At 40.4% G+C, this 16,658-nt stretch overlaps 1 protein-coding gene and 4 non-coding genes across 6 annotated transcripts; 2 read left to right on the top strand and 3 right to left on the bottom strand.

The window, feature by feature from the left end:
- Positions 1-1,664: 1,664 nt before the first annotated feature.
- Trnam-cau lies at positions 1,665-1,736 on the bottom strand. Its single transcript has one exon. It is a non-coding gene; the product is annotated as a tRNA-Met (tRNA).
- Positions 1,737-4,088: 2,352 nt separating this feature from the next.
- Positions 4,089-4,160, bottom strand: Trnam-cau. Its single transcript has one exon. It is a non-coding gene; the product is annotated as a tRNA-Met (tRNA).
- A 486-nt stretch (positions 4,161-4,646) lies between these two features.
- Trnam-cau lies at positions 4,647-4,718 on the bottom strand. Its single transcript has one exon. It is a non-coding gene; the product is annotated as a tRNA-Met (tRNA).
- Positions 4,719-6,672: 1,954 nt separating this feature from the next.
- On the top strand, positions 6,673-6,744 carry Trnam-cau. The gene has a single exon. It is a non-coding gene; the product is annotated as a tRNA-Met (tRNA).
- A 602-nt stretch (positions 6,745-7,346) lies between these two features.
- On the top strand, positions 7,347-16,055 carry LOC115223991 (DNA-directed RNA polymerase III subunit RPC7-like). 2 transcript variants are annotated; one of them, XM_029794772.2, is made up of 5 exons: positions 7,347-7,485; positions 9,892-10,087; positions 13,623-13,744; positions 14,876-14,980; positions 15,561-16,055. In XM_029794772.2, the coding sequence occupies exons 1-5, from the start codon at positions 7,372-7,374 to the stop codon at positions 15,648-15,650; spliced, it is 627 nt and encodes a 208-aa protein (XP_029650632.1). In that variant the 5' UTR covers positions 7,347-7,371; the 3' UTR covers positions 15,651-16,055. The 2 variants fall into 2 exon arrangements, with proteins under 2 accessions (XP_029650632.1, XP_036368700.1); XM_036512807.1 differs by having other exon boundaries at positions 9,892-10,093; positions 13,620-13,744.
- The last annotated feature ends 603 nt before the right edge of the window (positions 16,056-16,658 follow it).

The following is a 16,658-nucleotide window of genomic DNA, read 5'->3' as shown; positions in this document are numbered from 1 at the left end:
TCGCTTAGCCAGCGGGGTGGCGTCATTCGAAGGCTAAAACAATGCGAACGCATTGTGACCAGCGATGTGTAAAACTGGTACTAAATTTTATCGACCATGGAGGATTGAATAGTAAAGTTGATAAAGGTGGAATTTGAACAAGGAACGTAAAGAGTTGGAAGATATACCATGGGGTATTTAGTCCAACGCTGTAATAGTCTGTTTTAGGGTTAGGGGTGGGGGGAAGCGTATCTTTTTTTTCTTCACAAATGTAAATAAACCCAATCTGTTTCTTAAACGAGGGACATATTCATACGTTTTCACCTCAATAGACGTCATTGATTGGTTGAAATTGCAGAATTTGAAGAAAAAAACAACAAATATCTTACAAACCATAAAATTTTCTCAATAAAGCCAAGAGAAAAAGATGTTTAATAAACACATTCTACCAGTATACGAAGTTTAAAAGTGTTTAGTTACGTGGAAATTATTTTAAAAAACTGCCGTTCAAACCGAAAAGATCCCCAAAATCATTATAGTTTCCGATGTCCCATGCGTTAGCAGAGTGGCGAAGTGAATGTGCTGGGGGTTTGAAATCTATAGATCGAAACTACGGTCGGCTTGGTTCCTTTTTCTTTTTCTTTTTTTTTTTTTTTCAGATTCGTTAAACGTTTTATAAAGGTGGGATTTGAACAGGGAATGTAAAGAGTTGGAAGAAATACCGTAAGGCATTTTGTGCAACGCTGTAATAAATCTGAAGTAAAAAAAAAAAGAAAAACAATCGAATACAGGGGCCTTACGATCTTTCTTCCGACTTTTTAAAGTCTAAATTCAAACCCTACCGATACCAACTTTACGTCTTAGTTCTCCGGGGTCGAAACGGTTTAGTACCAGTTTAATACTTGGGTCTATTCTATCAACTCACCCCTTCCTTAGGTTTGTACTTTCATTCGGAAACAGTTATTCTTTATTTCTGTTTTTATATTTGTTTTGCTATGAACTCATGTGTTGAAATATATTTAGTTGTATTTCGGATGGGTCAGCATGCCAATAATAAACACACGCAGTGATTCTTTTCACTTCTTTTATTATTGTTATTATCAGAGATCCTTATTGTGATAGCCCAATGTCAAAGATGAATAACAAGCAACTTGAGAAAATATGTGTAAGTGGAGAAGGTGTAAGGAAAATGTAAAGTGTGTGGAATTTTGGCATGAAACATACCACTGAGTCCAATACGTGGCTCTTATTTTATTATATCCGTGTTGAAAAGACGAGAAGTAAAGTCGATCATGGTAGACTTTGAACTCAGAAAGTAAAGAGCCGGAAATATTGCTATTAAGCTTTTGTCCGACGCCCAAACAACTTACGCAAAAAGGAAAGCGGATACTGCTCAATAGAGCGTAGTTTCGATCTACGGACCTCTGGTCTATGGGCTCAGCAGCATCACGCTATGTTAATCCACTGACGTGAGACTTACAATGCAATATCATATTGGTGTCTGATTCAAGCACAAGGCCAGAGATTTTGTGTATAGTGAATGAGGGTTAAGTCGGTACCATTGACTCCTACACTTGACTCTTACTTTATTTTATTGACAACGAAAGGAAGACAAGCAAAGTCGACCTCGACAGTAGTTCAACTCATAAATAAATGAGGCGAAAGAGGATAAAAAAAAGTCTAACTAGCAGAGCGTAGTTTCGATCTACGGACCTCTGGGTTATGGGCCCAGCACGCTTCCACTGCGCCACTCTGCTGACTGGTTTTTACAAGCCCATAATAATGATTTTTTTCCATAAGCCACAAAGCCATCATGTGCTGAGTTCATTGTGATCGCTCAGTTGTGAAAACAAGCAAAGTCGACCTCGGCAGTATTTCAACTCAGAAGGGAAAGAGCCGACAAAAAAAACAAAGCAAAAAGAAGAAAAAAGACCAAACCAACTTAGCAGAGCGTAGTTTCGATCTACGGACCTCTGGGTTACGGGCCTAGCACGCTACCGCTGCGTCACTCTGCTGACAGCTTTTAATTCACCATAATAATGATTTCTTCCATAAGCCACAAAGCCATATCCGTCATGTGCTGCTGAGTTCATTGTGATCGCTCAGTTGTGAAGCGAACATGAATGAATAGACTAAAACTTCCGCTGTGTCAGTTTATAATATAAAGATACTAAAGAGGAGAGAACTGCTGTAGGATTAGTTGATGGAAGTCATTTGAATATTATCCATAATACACAAGCGACCGGCATGTTTCAAGTCAAATTATCATAATGATAACCACAGCAATAAAATATGTGACTAGAATCAGTGCAGATCTTTAAATATTGACATTATGACCCTCCTCTGATACAGCAAAATATAAAAGGGCGATCTTTCGTCTCTAGTAGACCTTTCCGTCGATTTCCGTAAAAAAATTTTTTTTTTTACATATGGGCTTGCGGGAACTTTTGAAGTAATATACATACATATACACATACACCGAGTAAAAAAATTTCAGTTATCTCTTTCTTTCACACATTACTCTGTCTCTTCACACACACTAACAGAAGCACTTCACTTACACAACATACTGTCTGTCTCCCACACCCCATCAAACACACACACACACACACATGTACATCAATGCTTGCCATGCACGGTAACTTCAAAAGAACTTCCCTCGTCATACAATCGCTTTCTCTTAGTCTCTTTCGCTCTCATTACTTCAAAAGTTCCCGCAAGCCCATATGTAAAAAAAAAAAAAATTTTTTACGGAAATCGACGGAAAGGTCTACTAGAGACGAAAGATTGCCTATAAAAGTAGAAATATAAATAATTGTTTCCGAATTTAGATAGAAAGATTATGGAAGTGATGAGTTGATATAGTCGACCCAAGTTCTAAACTGGTGGAATTTGAACTTAGAAGATAAGGAGACAGAAAAATGACCAGTAAGCTTTTGTCTTACGCCCAAATAAATTTGACAAAAGATATCTTTATATATAAAAGTCAAGTTGTGTGTCTGTCTCCTTCGATTTAGATTCCTAACTACTCCCACATTTTGCGGTGCCGTTTAACCAAAACCGGGTATCTTATAGTCGTGATTCATATCGAGCCCTTCTGGGTATTAGCGCGCGTCTACGATGAGTCTATGATCTTAAAAAATTTTACCATCATTTTTTCCATTTTAATGCATTTTTTTCGCTAAGGGAAGTAACTCTCTAAAAATGTCTACGATGAGTCAACGATTTAAAAAAAAAATTTACCATCATTTTTTTTCATTTTTAATGCATTTTTTTGCTATTTTTTTACTATAACTCTCTAAAAATGCTTATATAGTTATTTCCCTTACAAACCTGAGCAACGTTGGGCGATACTGCTAGTATGTATATAAAATTAGCAGAGCGCAGTTGCGATCTATGTACCTCTGGTTTATGGGCCCAGCACGCTCACACTGCGCCACTTTGCTGAAGTGCGATAAACTGGAGATAGAAGTTGTTTCTTGCATAAGATCCCAAAGGGATCTTTTCCGTTTGAACGGCAGTTTTTAACATAGTTTCCACGTAACAAAACACTTTTAAACTTCGTATACTGGTAGAATGTGTTTATAAAACATCTTTTTCTTTTGGCTTTATTGAGAAAATTCTATAGTTTGTAAGATATTTGTTGTTGTTTTCTTCAATTTCTGCAATTTCAACCAATCACTGACGTCTATTGAGGTAAAAAAAAACATTTTGTGCCGTATGAATATGTCCCTCGTTTAAGAAACAGATTGGGTTTATTTACATTTGTGAAGAAAAAAATATATATACCCTTCCCCCCACCCCTAACCCTAACCCTAAAACAGATTGAAATGCAATAGATCGATACTAGGGTCATAATTATGGGTGCAATTTCATATGACACCGCTAGAAAAAAATGCTTTTCAAACCGAAAAGATTCCAAGGCAATATTATAGGCACAACGCCAGCAATTTTGTGTGGAGTTGCTAAAGGTATATGTCGATACTACTGACCCCTGTACTCGTCCCTTACTTTATTTGATCGACGACGAAACGAAAGTCGACCCCGGCAGAAAGTAAGGAGCCGAAAAAAAAGACAAAAAAAAAAAACGAACAAAATAAATGTCTGTTTAGCAGAGCGTAGTTTCGATCTACGGACCTCTGGGTTATGGGCCCAGCACGCTTCCACTGCGCCACTCTGCTAACTGCCATAATCACGACGCCATAATAATGATTTCTTGCATAAGCCACAAAGCCATAAAAAGTTACCTAGAAATTATGTTAAAGACTGCCGTTCAAACCGAAAAGATCCGTTCCCTTTATTTCTATATACAAGGGTAACTCTCAGTTGTGTCAACTGAGTAAAATATACTTTGCTGAGGAGGAGGAATGAAACAGAAACTTGACCGCTAATTTCCCCCACTTAACCTTAAGGACGAGACCCTTGTCCGGTTATTCTGTCCAGATGTTTCGAGTTAATGATCTGCGTTGCTTGGTTTTTAGATTTCAAACTGAATTGTTGCACAAGTTTTTTTACTCTCCTGAATGCTTGAAGAATCTCAAACTGATTGAATTTTTTGGCGGTGAGGTGCCAGAATCGTTAGCGCCGTTTCGTCCGTTCTTACGTTCTGAGTTCATATTCCACCGAGGTCAACTTTGCAAAAGAAAAACGAACAAAAGATGTCTGTCTAGCAGAGCGTAGTTTCGATCTACGGACCTCTGGGTTATGGGCCCAGCACGCTTCCACTGCGCCACTCTGCTGAACTGCTATCACGAAGCCCATAATAATGATTTTTTTCCATAAGCCACAAAGCCATATCCGTCATGTGGTGTGTTCAGTGTGATCGATCGATTACTCATTTACTTGTTTCAGTCATTTGACTGCGGTTATGCTGGAGCACAGCTTTTAGTCGAGCAAATCGACCCCAGGACTTATTTTTTGTAAGCCTAGTACTTATTCTATCGGTCTCTTTTACGGGGACGTAAACACACCAGCATCGGTTGTCAAGCGATGTTGCGGGGACAAACACAGGCACACATATATATATATATATACACATACATAATGACGACGGGCTTCTTTCAGTTTCCGTCTACCAAATCCACTCACAAGGCTTTGATCGGCTCGAGGCTATAGTAGAAGACACTTGCCCAAGGTGCCACGCAGTGGGACTGAACCCGCTATCATGTGGTTGGTAAGCAAGCTACTTACCACACAGCCGCTGTGACAGTTTATAATCTAAAGAGAACTGCTGTAGGATTTGTTGATCGAAATTATTGAACATTATCGATAATACACAAGCAACGGACATATTTCAAATCGAATAATGCTGATAATTTCTACTATAGGCACAAGGCCTGAAATTTGGGATGGGGCAGGTATAGTCGATTACATCGATCTCAGTGTTCAACTGGGACTTATTTTATCGACCCCGAAAGGATGAGAAGCAAAGTTGACCTCGGCGGAATATGAACTCAGAACGTAAGAACGGACGAAACGGCGCTAACGATTCTGCCACCTCACCGCCTAAAAATTCAATCAGTTTGAGATTCTTCAAGCATTCAGGAGAATAAAAAAAACTTGTGCAACAATTCAGTTTGAAATCTGAAAATCAAGCAATGCAGATCATTAACTCGAAACATCTGGACAGAATAACCTATTTCTTTATTACCCACAAGAGGCTAAACACAGAGGGAACAAACAAGGGCAGACATAGGTATTAAGTCGATTACATCGACCCCAGTGCGTAACTGGTACTTAATTTATCGACCCCGAAAGGATGAAAGGCAAAGTCGACCTCGGCGGAATTTGAACTCACAACGTAACGCAGACGAAATACCTATTTCTTTATTACCCACAAGGGGCTAAACACAGAGCGGAAAAACAAGGACAGACATAGGTATTAAGTCGATTACATCGACCCCAGTTCGTAACTGGTACTTAATTTATCGACCCCGAAAGGCAAAGTCGACCTCGGCGGAATTTGAACTCGGAACGTAACGCAGACGAAATACCGCTAAGCATTTCGCCCGGCGTGCTAACGTTTCTGCCAGCTCGCTGCCTCCGACAAGGGTCTCGTCCTTAAGGTTAAGTGGGGGAAATTAGCGGTCAAGTTTCAGTTTCATTCCTCCTCCTCAGCAAAGTATATTTTACTCAGTTGGCAAAACTGAGAGTTACCCATGTATATAGAAATAAAGGGAACGGATCTTTTCGGTTTGACCGGCAGTTTTTAACATAATTTCTAGGTAACTAAAAAATTGTAAACTTCGCATACTGGTAGAATGTGCTTATAAAACATCTTTTTCTCTTGGCTTTATTGAGAAAATTCTATTGTTTGTAAGATATTTATTGTCTTTTTTTCTTCAATTTCAGCAATTTCAACCAATCAATGACGTCTATTGAGATGAAAACATTCTGTGCCGTATGAATATGTCCCTCGTTTAAGAAACAGATTGGGTTTATTTACATTTGTGATGAAAAAAAAGATACCCTTCCCCCCACCCCTAACCCTAAAACAGATAGAAATGCAATAGATCGATACTAGGGTCATAATTATGGGTGACAATTTCATATGACACCGCTAGAAAAAACTGCCGTTCAAACCGAAAAGATCCAAGGGAACTGCTTTCGAAATGAATATCATCAATATAGCTGGGCGAGAAGACACGAAACTAGCTTCAAAGCTTAAGTCACAAATAAAAACAATCGTGGGGAAGCAGAGTGGCGCAGTGGAAGCGTGCTGGGCCCATAACCCAGAGGTCCGTAGATCGAAACTACGCTCTGCTATGCAGAGTTTTTTTAAGGCTTTCTTTTTACACACATACATATGCATGCATAGATACATAGGATCTTTACCTTTTGACCGACAGATTTAAAAAATAATTTTTTTGTAACTAAACACTTTCAAACTTCGGACACCAGTAGAATGTGTCATATAAAACATCTTTTCATCTCAATAGACGTCATTGATTGGTAGAAATTGCTGAAATTGAAGAAAAAAAAACAATAAATATCTTACAAACTATAGAATTTTTTCAATAAAGCCAAGAGAAAATGATGTTTTATAAACACATTCTACCAGTATACGAATGAATTAAGATATTTAAAACATGGGATCTTTTCTGTTTGAACGGCAGTTTTTAGCATAATTTCTAGGTAACTAAAAAATTTTAAACTTCGTATATTGGTAGAATGTGTTTATAAAACATCCAGCATGGCCGCAGTCAAATGACTGAAACAAGTAAAAGAGTAAATATCTCTTGAAACCTGTTACTTACGACGCTATTGTTCACAAAATGCACCAATTATAAAGAATAAATATACAATAATAACTACACAAGAATCATCTCCCCCTTAACCGTAAAGAATAACGTCCCTTGTTTTTGTTTATTCGTGAAAGAGTCCAAAGCCGTCATGGCTGGTCGAGGAAGGGGCCGTGGTGGTGCGTCGTTTAATATTGGTATTTTAGGCTTTAACAGAGGTGATGCTCTCCCTCAGCCAATTCACCAGCCACCCCCTTTGTTCCCCGTAAGTATTATAACACTTGTTTCTGTTAACATTCAAGTTAAATTCATAGGAAGCCGGCAAACCAAAATGAATGAATTAAGATACTTAAAACATCATGGGATCTTTTCGGTTTGAACGGCAGTTTTTAACATAATACAACAAACCATGAAACAGTTTAATTAGTTTTAGTGTCGGGGGTCTAATTATGGGCTCCTTCGTTGGCTCATAAAGGGTACTATTTAAGAAGAGTGGTCCCGGTGCGCGCACTCGCGCTAGCTAGTCTTGACTAGTCGATCCTACAACGACTACCTAACAAAGTAAATAAACACAAGTAATTTTTTTACACAAATTAAAAATTTTTTTGACGTTAGGATCGACTAGTCAAGACTAGCTAGCGCGAGTGCGCGCACCGGGACCACTCTTCTTAAATAGTACCCTTTATGAGCCAACGAAGGAGCCCATAATTAGACCCCCGTCACTAAAACTAATTAAACTGTTTCATGGTTTGTTGCTTCTAACGAAAGAATGCCTTTTTGGCGTAACTTCGGTATAGGTACCGGAAGTACCGGATACATTTCAACAAAGTGGGTTTTTTTTTATATATATGGGGAGTTAGGGTTGGGAGAAAAGGGTTTCTGTTATCTTCAGAAATGTAAACAAAGCCACTTATGGTGCCTATGCTGAAGGATCGCCCAAAAACACAAAGTAAGGATCGACTAGTCACGACTAGCTAGCGCGGATACGCGAGTGCTCGCACCGTGACCACCCTTCTTAAATAGTACCCTTATAAAGTATTATTTACACTACGCGTGTGGAATCCCGAATTTTAAAGTCTCGTATCTTGTCCATAAAATGTAATATGCTATAAAACGATAATGAAATCCGTTTAATTAGTCCTTTCAATCACGGAATTCTTCATTGGCTCGTCAAGTGTTATTTACCCACTACACGTGTGGAACCTCGGAATGTCTGCAAAAGTTCTCAGGTGTGCTTTTTAATGTCAAAATACACCACAGAACATTCACAGTGATTCAGTCATTAGGTTGCGGCCATGCTGGGGCACCGCATTAAAGAACTTTTGAATCGACCCCAGTAATTTTTTTTTTTATATATATAAAAAACCTGGTACTTATTCTATCGGTGTTTTGCCGAACTACTTAGGTACAGGGACGTAAGCGCACCTGCACCGGTTGTCAAGCGGTGGTAGGAAAACCCGCATACATATATATTAAATACACACATACATAGTAAGTACCGGATACATTTCAAGAAAGTGTTTTTTTTTTTATATATGGGAGATTAGGGTTAGGGGTGGGAGAAAAGGGTTTCTCTTATCTTCGGAAATGTAAACAAAGTCACGTGTGTACCTATACCGAAGGATCGCCATATATATATATATATATATATACACACAGACATGACAGGCTTCTTTCAGTTTGTCTACCAAATCCACTCACAAAGCTTTGGTCGGGTTCAGTCCCACTGCATGGCACCTTGGGCAAGTGTCTTTTACTATAGCCTCGGGCCGACCAAAGCCTTGTGAGTGGATTTGGTAGACGGAAACTGAAAGAAGCCCGTTGTATATATATATGTGTGTGTTTATATGTGCTTGTGTGTCTGTGGTTGTCCCCCCAACATCGCTTGGCAACCAATGCTGGTGTGTTTACGTCCCTGTAACTTAGCAGTTCGGTAAAAGTGACCGATAGAACAAGTACTGGGCTTACAAAGAATAAGTCCTGGGGTCGATTTGCTCGACTAAAGGCGGTGCTCCAGCATGGCCACAGTCAAATGACTGAAACAAGTAAAAGAGCATGTAGTTGGCCAATTTTAAAAAGAAAACTTTGTTCAGGAATGTAATCCTATTTACTTCACATATGAAAAGAAACATAGGCGCAGGAGTGGCTGTGTGGTAAGTAGCTTGCTAACCAACCACATGGTTCCGGGTTCTCGCCCCTTGTGGGTAATAATAAAACAACATGGTTCCGGGTTCAGTCCCACTGCGTGGCATCTTGGGCAAGTGTCTTCTGCTATAGCCCTCGGGCCGACCAAAGCCTTGTGAGTGGATTTGGTAGACGGAAACTGAAAGAAGCCTGTCGTATATATATATATATATATATATATGTGTATGTGTGTGTGTGTTTATGTGTCTGTGTTTGTCCCCCTAGCATTGCTTGACAACCGATGCTGGTGTGTTTACGTCCCCGTCACTTAGCGGTTCGGCAAAAGAGACCGATAGAATAAGTACTGGGCTTACAAAGAATAAGTCCTGGGGTCGATTTGCTCGACTAAAGGCGGCGCTCCAGCATGGCCGCAGTCAGATGACTGAAACAAGTAAAAGAGTAAAGAGTAAGAGTTCAGAAATGTAATCCTATTTACTTCACATATGAAAAGAAAAATATGTACTTTTTTTTTTTTTATAACCATTAGCCATTGGAATTGAAAGCTGTACCTTTACTGCAAGGAGAGGAGTATGATTACATGCTTGCATTGAAACAAGAATTCCGAGGAACCATCCGGGAATCACCGTTTTACCTGAAAGTAACTGAGAAGAAGAAAGACATTCACCGATATTCAGATAAATACCAAAACAGTGGAAATGATGGGAACAGCTGTTTTCAACCAGGTTTGATCTTTAAATTTTGTATACTTGTCTACTTGTTCGATTCCAGGCAATGACCTAATAATAATGATAATAATTATAATAATAATAATATCGAAAAATACCTTAGGAATAAGAACCCAGGTTTGAAATTTAAATTTTGTCTACTTGTCTACTTGTTCGATTCCTGGCAGTGACCTGAATAATAATTATAATAATTATAATGATAACTAGCAGTATCGCCCAGGGTTGCTCGGGTTTGTAAGGGAAATAACTATAAAAGCATTTTTAGAGAGTTATAGCCAAAAAGTAGCAAAAAAATGATGGTAAATTTTTTTTTAGTTAAAAAGGTCGAGTTGCGTCCCATAGACAGTCTGCGGTTTGTGTTTCTGATTCTCGACCCCATGTCGAATTTATCGATTTTTTTCAGAACTGGGGGAACTTTTCAAAATTTTCGCTGCGTTAGTTTTGAATTATGACATTGGGCTATGTGTGTGTCAAGTTTCATCAGAATCGGTTGAAAGCCGTGGTCAGGGTGAGGGTACAACCTGACAGTCACGCAGACAGACAAACTGCCGTTTATATAGAGAGAGATAATATGGAAAAATACCTTAGGAATAAGAACCTAGGTTTGAAATTTCCCCAAGACGCCTAATGACGGTTGAAGAGTATATCAGCTGAAACGTGTTAACAACAAACAAGATGAGGACAAATATTCGTCGAATGTAAATAATGTTGCCAGCCTCGCCTGGCCCCTGTGCCGGTGACACATAAAAAGCACCATCCGATCGTGGCTGTTGCCAGCCTCGCCTGGCCCCCGTGCCGGTGGCACGTAAAAAGCACCATCCGTTTGTGGCCGTTTACCAGCTCCATCTAGCACCTGTGCGGGTGGCACGTAAAAAGCACCATCCAACCGTGGCCGTTGCCAGCCCTGTCTGGCACGTAAAAAGCACCCACTACACTCACGGAGTGGTTGGCGTTAGGAAAGGCATCCAGCCATAGAAACACTGCCAGATCTGACTGGAACCTGGTGCAGCCTTCCGGCTTCCCAGATCCCCGGTCGCACCGTCCAACCCATGCTAGCATGGAGAACGGACGTTAAACGATGATGATGATGATGTACGCCCTTCATATTATTGTTTGTTCCTTCTCGAACCATGCCTGTCTCATAAAGGCCCGTTTCCTTGGCATATAGGTTACCCACCTTGACGGGACGCCGGTCCGTCGCAGGTGAGCTGCAAGATGCAGGAGGAAAGAGCGAGAGAAAGTTGTGGCGAAAGAGTCAGCAGAAGTTCACCATTACCTTCTGCCAGAGCCGCGTGGAGCTTAGGTGTTTTCGCTCATACACACACGCATCACCCGGTCTGAGATTCGAACCCGCAATCACTCGACCGCGAGTCTGCTGCTCTAACCACTAGGCCATGTGCCTCCACATATATTATGCTTCATATTATGCTTCTAGCATAAAGCTACCTATCCCCACTCAACGTTCATGGTCTTGCAAGCTGCAAGGCAACCTCACTTGTGCTGGTGGCACTTGGAAACCACTCAGTACATATTGTAAAGTGCTTGGTGTTCAGAAGGGCATCTAGCCTTCAAAAACCATGTCAAACAGACACTAGAGCACTATGCAGTTCTTGGACCCATCAGATCCTTTTAAACCATCCGGCCCATGCCAATATGGAACATAGACATTAAATTATGATATATAATGCATAACTGTGATAATAGTATACACTTCTGATATATATATATCACTGTGATCACTGTGACCGACCAGGCTATCAGATGTTGATACATATCGCTGGTCACAATGCGCTTCGCATTGTTTTAGCCTTCAAATGACGCCACCCCGCTGGCTAAGCGAGCAGGCCAACAGAAGAAAGAGTGAGAGAAAGTTGTGGTGAAAGAGTACAGCAGGGATCGCCACCACCACCCCCTGCTGGAGCCTCGTGGAGCTTTAGGTGTTTTCGCTCGATAAACACTCACAACGCCCAGTCTGGGAATCGAAACCACGAGTCCGCTGCCCTAACCACTGGGCCATTGTGCCTCCACATATATATATATATGTGTATGTGTGTGTTTAGCAGTATAATAATAAATACTCCTGATATATAATGTATATTATTGTATATATAATTATATACACTTCTTCAGCTCTGTTAGGAGGCAGAATCGTTAGCACGCCGGGCGAAATGCGTAGCCGTATTTCGTCTGCCGTTACATTCTGAGTTCAAATTCCGCCGAGGTTGACTTTGCCTTTCATCCTTTCGGAGTCGATAAATTAAGTACCAGTTAGGCACTGGGGGTCGATGTAATCAACTTAATCCGTTTGTCTGTCCTTGTTTGTCCCCTCTATGTTTAGCCCCTTGTGGGTAGTAAAGAAATAAGGAGGCACAGGCACTTTCACACACATGTACACACACAACAGGAACTTTCATCTACCAAATTCAATCACAAGGTTTCGGTCAGCCCAAGGCTATTACAGAAGATACTTGCCCAAGGTGTCATTCACTGAAACTCAACCAGAAACCATTTGGTTGAGAAGCAAGCCTTCTAACCATACAGCCATGCCTACACCTATGATATTCTTTTTTACTCTTTTACTTGTTTCAGTCATTTGACTGCGGCCATGCTGGAGCACCGCCTTTAGTCGAGCAAATCGACCCCGGGACTTATTCTTTGTAAGCCCAGTACTTGTTCTATCGGTCTCTTTTGCCGAACCGCTAAGTGACGGGGACGTAAACACACCAGCATCGGTTGTCAAGCAATGCTAGGGGGACAAACACAGACACACAAACATATATATATATATATATATACACATATATACGACAGGCTTCTTTCAGTTTCCGTCTACCAAATCCACTCACAAGGCATTGGTCGGCCCGGGGCTATAGCAGAAGACACTTGCCCAAGATGCCACGCAGTGGGACTGAACCCAGAACCATGTGGTTGGTTATCAAGCTACTTACCACGCAGCCACTCCTGCACCTATATAAATTATTTCTGTGTATAGATTTTAGACTGTGATAATGATACACACTCTTGTTATATATGTATTGCTGTATAGTGGTAATTATTCCTGGCATATAATGTAAATTGCTGTATATATAACTAGCAGTATCGCCCGGCGTTGCTCGGGTTTGTAAGGGAAATAACTATAAAGCATTTTTAGAGAGTTATAGCCAAAAAATAGCAAAAAAATGCATTAAAAATGGAAAAAATATGATGGTAAATTTTTTTTTAAATCGTTGACTCATCGTAGACATTTTTAGAGAGTTACTTCCCTTATATTTAAAAAAATATGCATTAAAATGGGAAAAAATGATGGTAAATTATTTTTAAAATCGTAGACTCATCGTAGACGCGTGCTAATACCCAGAAGGGTTCGATATGAATCACGACTATAAGATACCCGGTTTTGGTTAAACTGCACCGCAAAATGTGGGAGTAGTTAGGAATCTAAATCGTAGGATACAGACACACAACCTTACTTTTATATATAAAGATTATATACACTCACAATATGTAATGTATTTCTGTGTTTGACTTTTAGATTGGGATCGTCTTCCGCCTGAACTCAAAACACTGAAGAAGAAACTGAAGAAAGTCAGGTTCACCCCGAAACCAAATGTTCCGACCAAAGCTGAGGCTGCTGAGGTTCTGAAGACTTTGGAGGTATGTGTGTGTGTGAGACATTATGCTAGTCTGTGTGGCATTAAGTCACTGTGTGTGTGGCACTGGGTCACTCTGTGGGGGGGGGGGGGCATTGGGTCAGTCTGTGTGTGTGTGTGTGTGTGTGTGAGACATTATGCCAGTGTATGTGTGGCATTAAGTCACAGTGTGTGTGGCATTGGGTCACTCTATATGTGTGGCACTGGGTCACTCTGTGTGTTTGGCATTGTGCCACTCTGTTTATGTGTGTGGAATTTTGCCACTGTGTTTGGAATTGGGTCGCTGTGTCTGTGTGATGTGCCACTGTGTGTGTGTGTGGCATCATGTCACTCTGTGTGGAATTGTACCATTCTGTGTGTGTGTATGTGTGTGACATTGTGCCACTGTGTGTGTGTGTGTGCATGTCACATTGTGTAAGTGTATGTGTGTGAGACTCTATACATTGTATGTGTCTCTGTATGTGACATCGTGTACATGTCAGACCCTATATGTGTGGCATTGTATGTGTGTCTGTCTAGATTCCACACAGTATCATCCATCCACCAAACTTGGCCCAGGGCTATAATTATAGAAGACACTTACCCAAAATGCTGCACAGTGGGACTGAACCCAAAACCACATGGTTGCAAAGCAAGCTTCTTAACCACACAGCCATGCCTCCTACTCTTTTCTCTTTTACTCTTTTACTTGTTTCAGTCATTTTGACTGCGGCCATGCTGGAGCACCGCCTTTAGTCGAGCAAATCGACCCCGGGACTTATTCTTTGTAAGCCTAGTACTTATTCTATCAGTCTCTTTTGCCGAACCGCTAAGTGACGGGGACATAAACACACCAACATCGGTTGTCAAGCAATGCTAGGGGGACAAACACAGACACACAAACATATACACACACACTTATATATATATATACATATATACGACAGGCTTCTTTCAGTTTCCGTCTACCAAATCCACTCACAAGGCATTGGTCGGCCCGGGGCTATAGCAGAAGACACTTGCCCAAGATGCCACGCAGTGGGACTGAACCCGGAACCATGTGGTTGGTTTGCAAGCTACTTACCACACAGCCATGCCTCCCACGTTAATTTTTTTTTTGTTTCTTTTAAGTAATTTGATTAATTAATATTTTCAGAGTTTGGAGAAGAAAGATGTGAATCCTGATGAGAATGAAACGGAAGAAAACGAAGGAGAAGAGAATGAGCTGGAAGAGTACTATGAGGAAGAAGAGGAAGAAGAGGTAAACTATTGTTCTTGGTTTTATTTTGTAGCCAGCACACATTTGACCATAGAAGGGACCAAGTTGTTGTTTAGAACCAGGTCAACACTGATCTTGTAGATCTGTGACCCGGTGTGGTGTGTTCCAGCCATGACCACCACAGTTTCGTTTTTTTTTTGTTTTTTTTTTAAGATAAGATAGGATTTGAGGAGGAAGAGGTTTCTCTCTCTTTTTACTCTTTTATACTTGTTTCAGTGTCATTTGACTGCGGCCATGCTGGAGCACCACCGCCTTTAATCGAGCAACTCGACACTGGGACTTATTCTTTTTGTAAGCCCAGTACTTATTCTATCGGTCTCTTTTGCCAAACCGCTAAGTGACGGGGACGTAAACATACCAGCATCGGTTGTCAAGCAATGCTAGGAGGACAAATACTGACACACAAACACACACACACATATACATATATATATACGACGGGTTTCTTTCAGTTTCCGTCTACCAAATCCACTCACAAGGCTTAGGTCGGCCCGAGGCTATAGCAGAAGACACTTGCTAAATAATGATGATTTTATTTTCTTTTTCTTTTCTTTTTTTGCAGGACAATGACTACAATTTGAACTACTTTGATAATGGGGAAGATTATGGTGATGACGATGATGATGATGTTGATGAGGGGCCTACATACTGAGACTGATGAACACAGAGTATTATTATTATCATTATTATTATTATTATTTACTCTGTCTTCTGTCACCACAGCAATGTCTCCATTATATTCAATTTTCGGCATACATCCATTGCAGAAGAAGAGTCAGGGACTGTCTATCCCTGCCTTTCATTCTATATTTTCTACTTTTATCTATTAAATGAGTGAATCTCTGTTTGTGTATATATGATTAGAGAGTGTATGTATATGTGTATGTGGTCTATATTGTGCCTTAGAAATAGAGAAGCGTCTGCGTGTTCTAAACAATGCCTTATTAAGGGCTGTGTATGTTTGTGCAGTTGTGAAAGTATGTGTATGTATGTATGTATGTATTTTGTAATGAGTTTTAATAAGAATGTACAGTGTTTCTGTGTGTGTATTATGTATGTTACCTATTAATCGTCAAAATTGTGTGTGTGTATGTGTGAAAGGGTACTTTTCATTGATCCATCTAAGGCAGTGCTTTTCAACCTTTTTGCTGGAGCGGAACCCCAAGGAAACATTCCACTGGCTCGAGGAACCCCTGTGCAATAATTTAATAGTCTTGTGCACACATATCTGCACAGGAGAATTAAAAATTACTGCCGATTTTAGCAGTTTTGTGACTTCTTGTGGAACCCCTGGACTGTACTGGCAGAACCCTGGTTGAAAACCACTGATCTAGAGTGTCCGAAACACCTTGCTATCCTTTCTACAAAGATTAAATGGATCCTTTGTCACTGATATGTAATTCATGGTCATGCCTGACCTATGGTTATATTCCGGTCACAACACTGCCATTGAATATATAGAAATACATTATCTAGAGCAGTGTTTTTCAAACTTTTTGCTGGAGCAGAACCCCAAGGAAACATTCCACTGGCTCGAGGAACCCCTGTGCAATATTTTAATAGTCTTATGCACACATATCTGCACAGGAGAATTAAAAATTACTGCCGATTCTAGCAGTTTTGTAACTTCTTGTGGAACCCCTGGACTGTACTGGCGGAA

The sequence above is a fragment of the Octopus sinensis genome, linkage group LG24, assembly GCF_006345805.1.
Source record: "Octopus sinensis linkage group LG24, ASM634580v1, whole genome shotgun sequence".
NCBI classification, from domain to species: domain Eukaryota; kingdom Metazoa; phylum Mollusca; class Cephalopoda; order Octopoda; family Octopodidae; genus Octopus; species Octopus sinensis.
This window is presented reverse-complemented; position numbering and strand designations above follow the sequence as displayed.

Coding starts and splice junctions, on each gene's coding strand:
- LOC115223991 (XM_036512807.1), top strand. CDS start 7,372: ATGGCTGGTCGAGGAAGGGGCCGTGGTGGTGCGTCGTTTAATATTGGT. Junction 7,486..9,891: donor AGCCACCCCCTTTGTTCCCC/GTAAGTATTATA, acceptor TATAACCATTAG/CCATTGGAATTGAAAGCTGT. Junction 13,745..14,875: donor AGGTTCTGAAGACTTTGGAG/GTATGTGTGTGT, acceptor TAATATTTTCAG/AGTTTGGAGAAGAAAGATGT.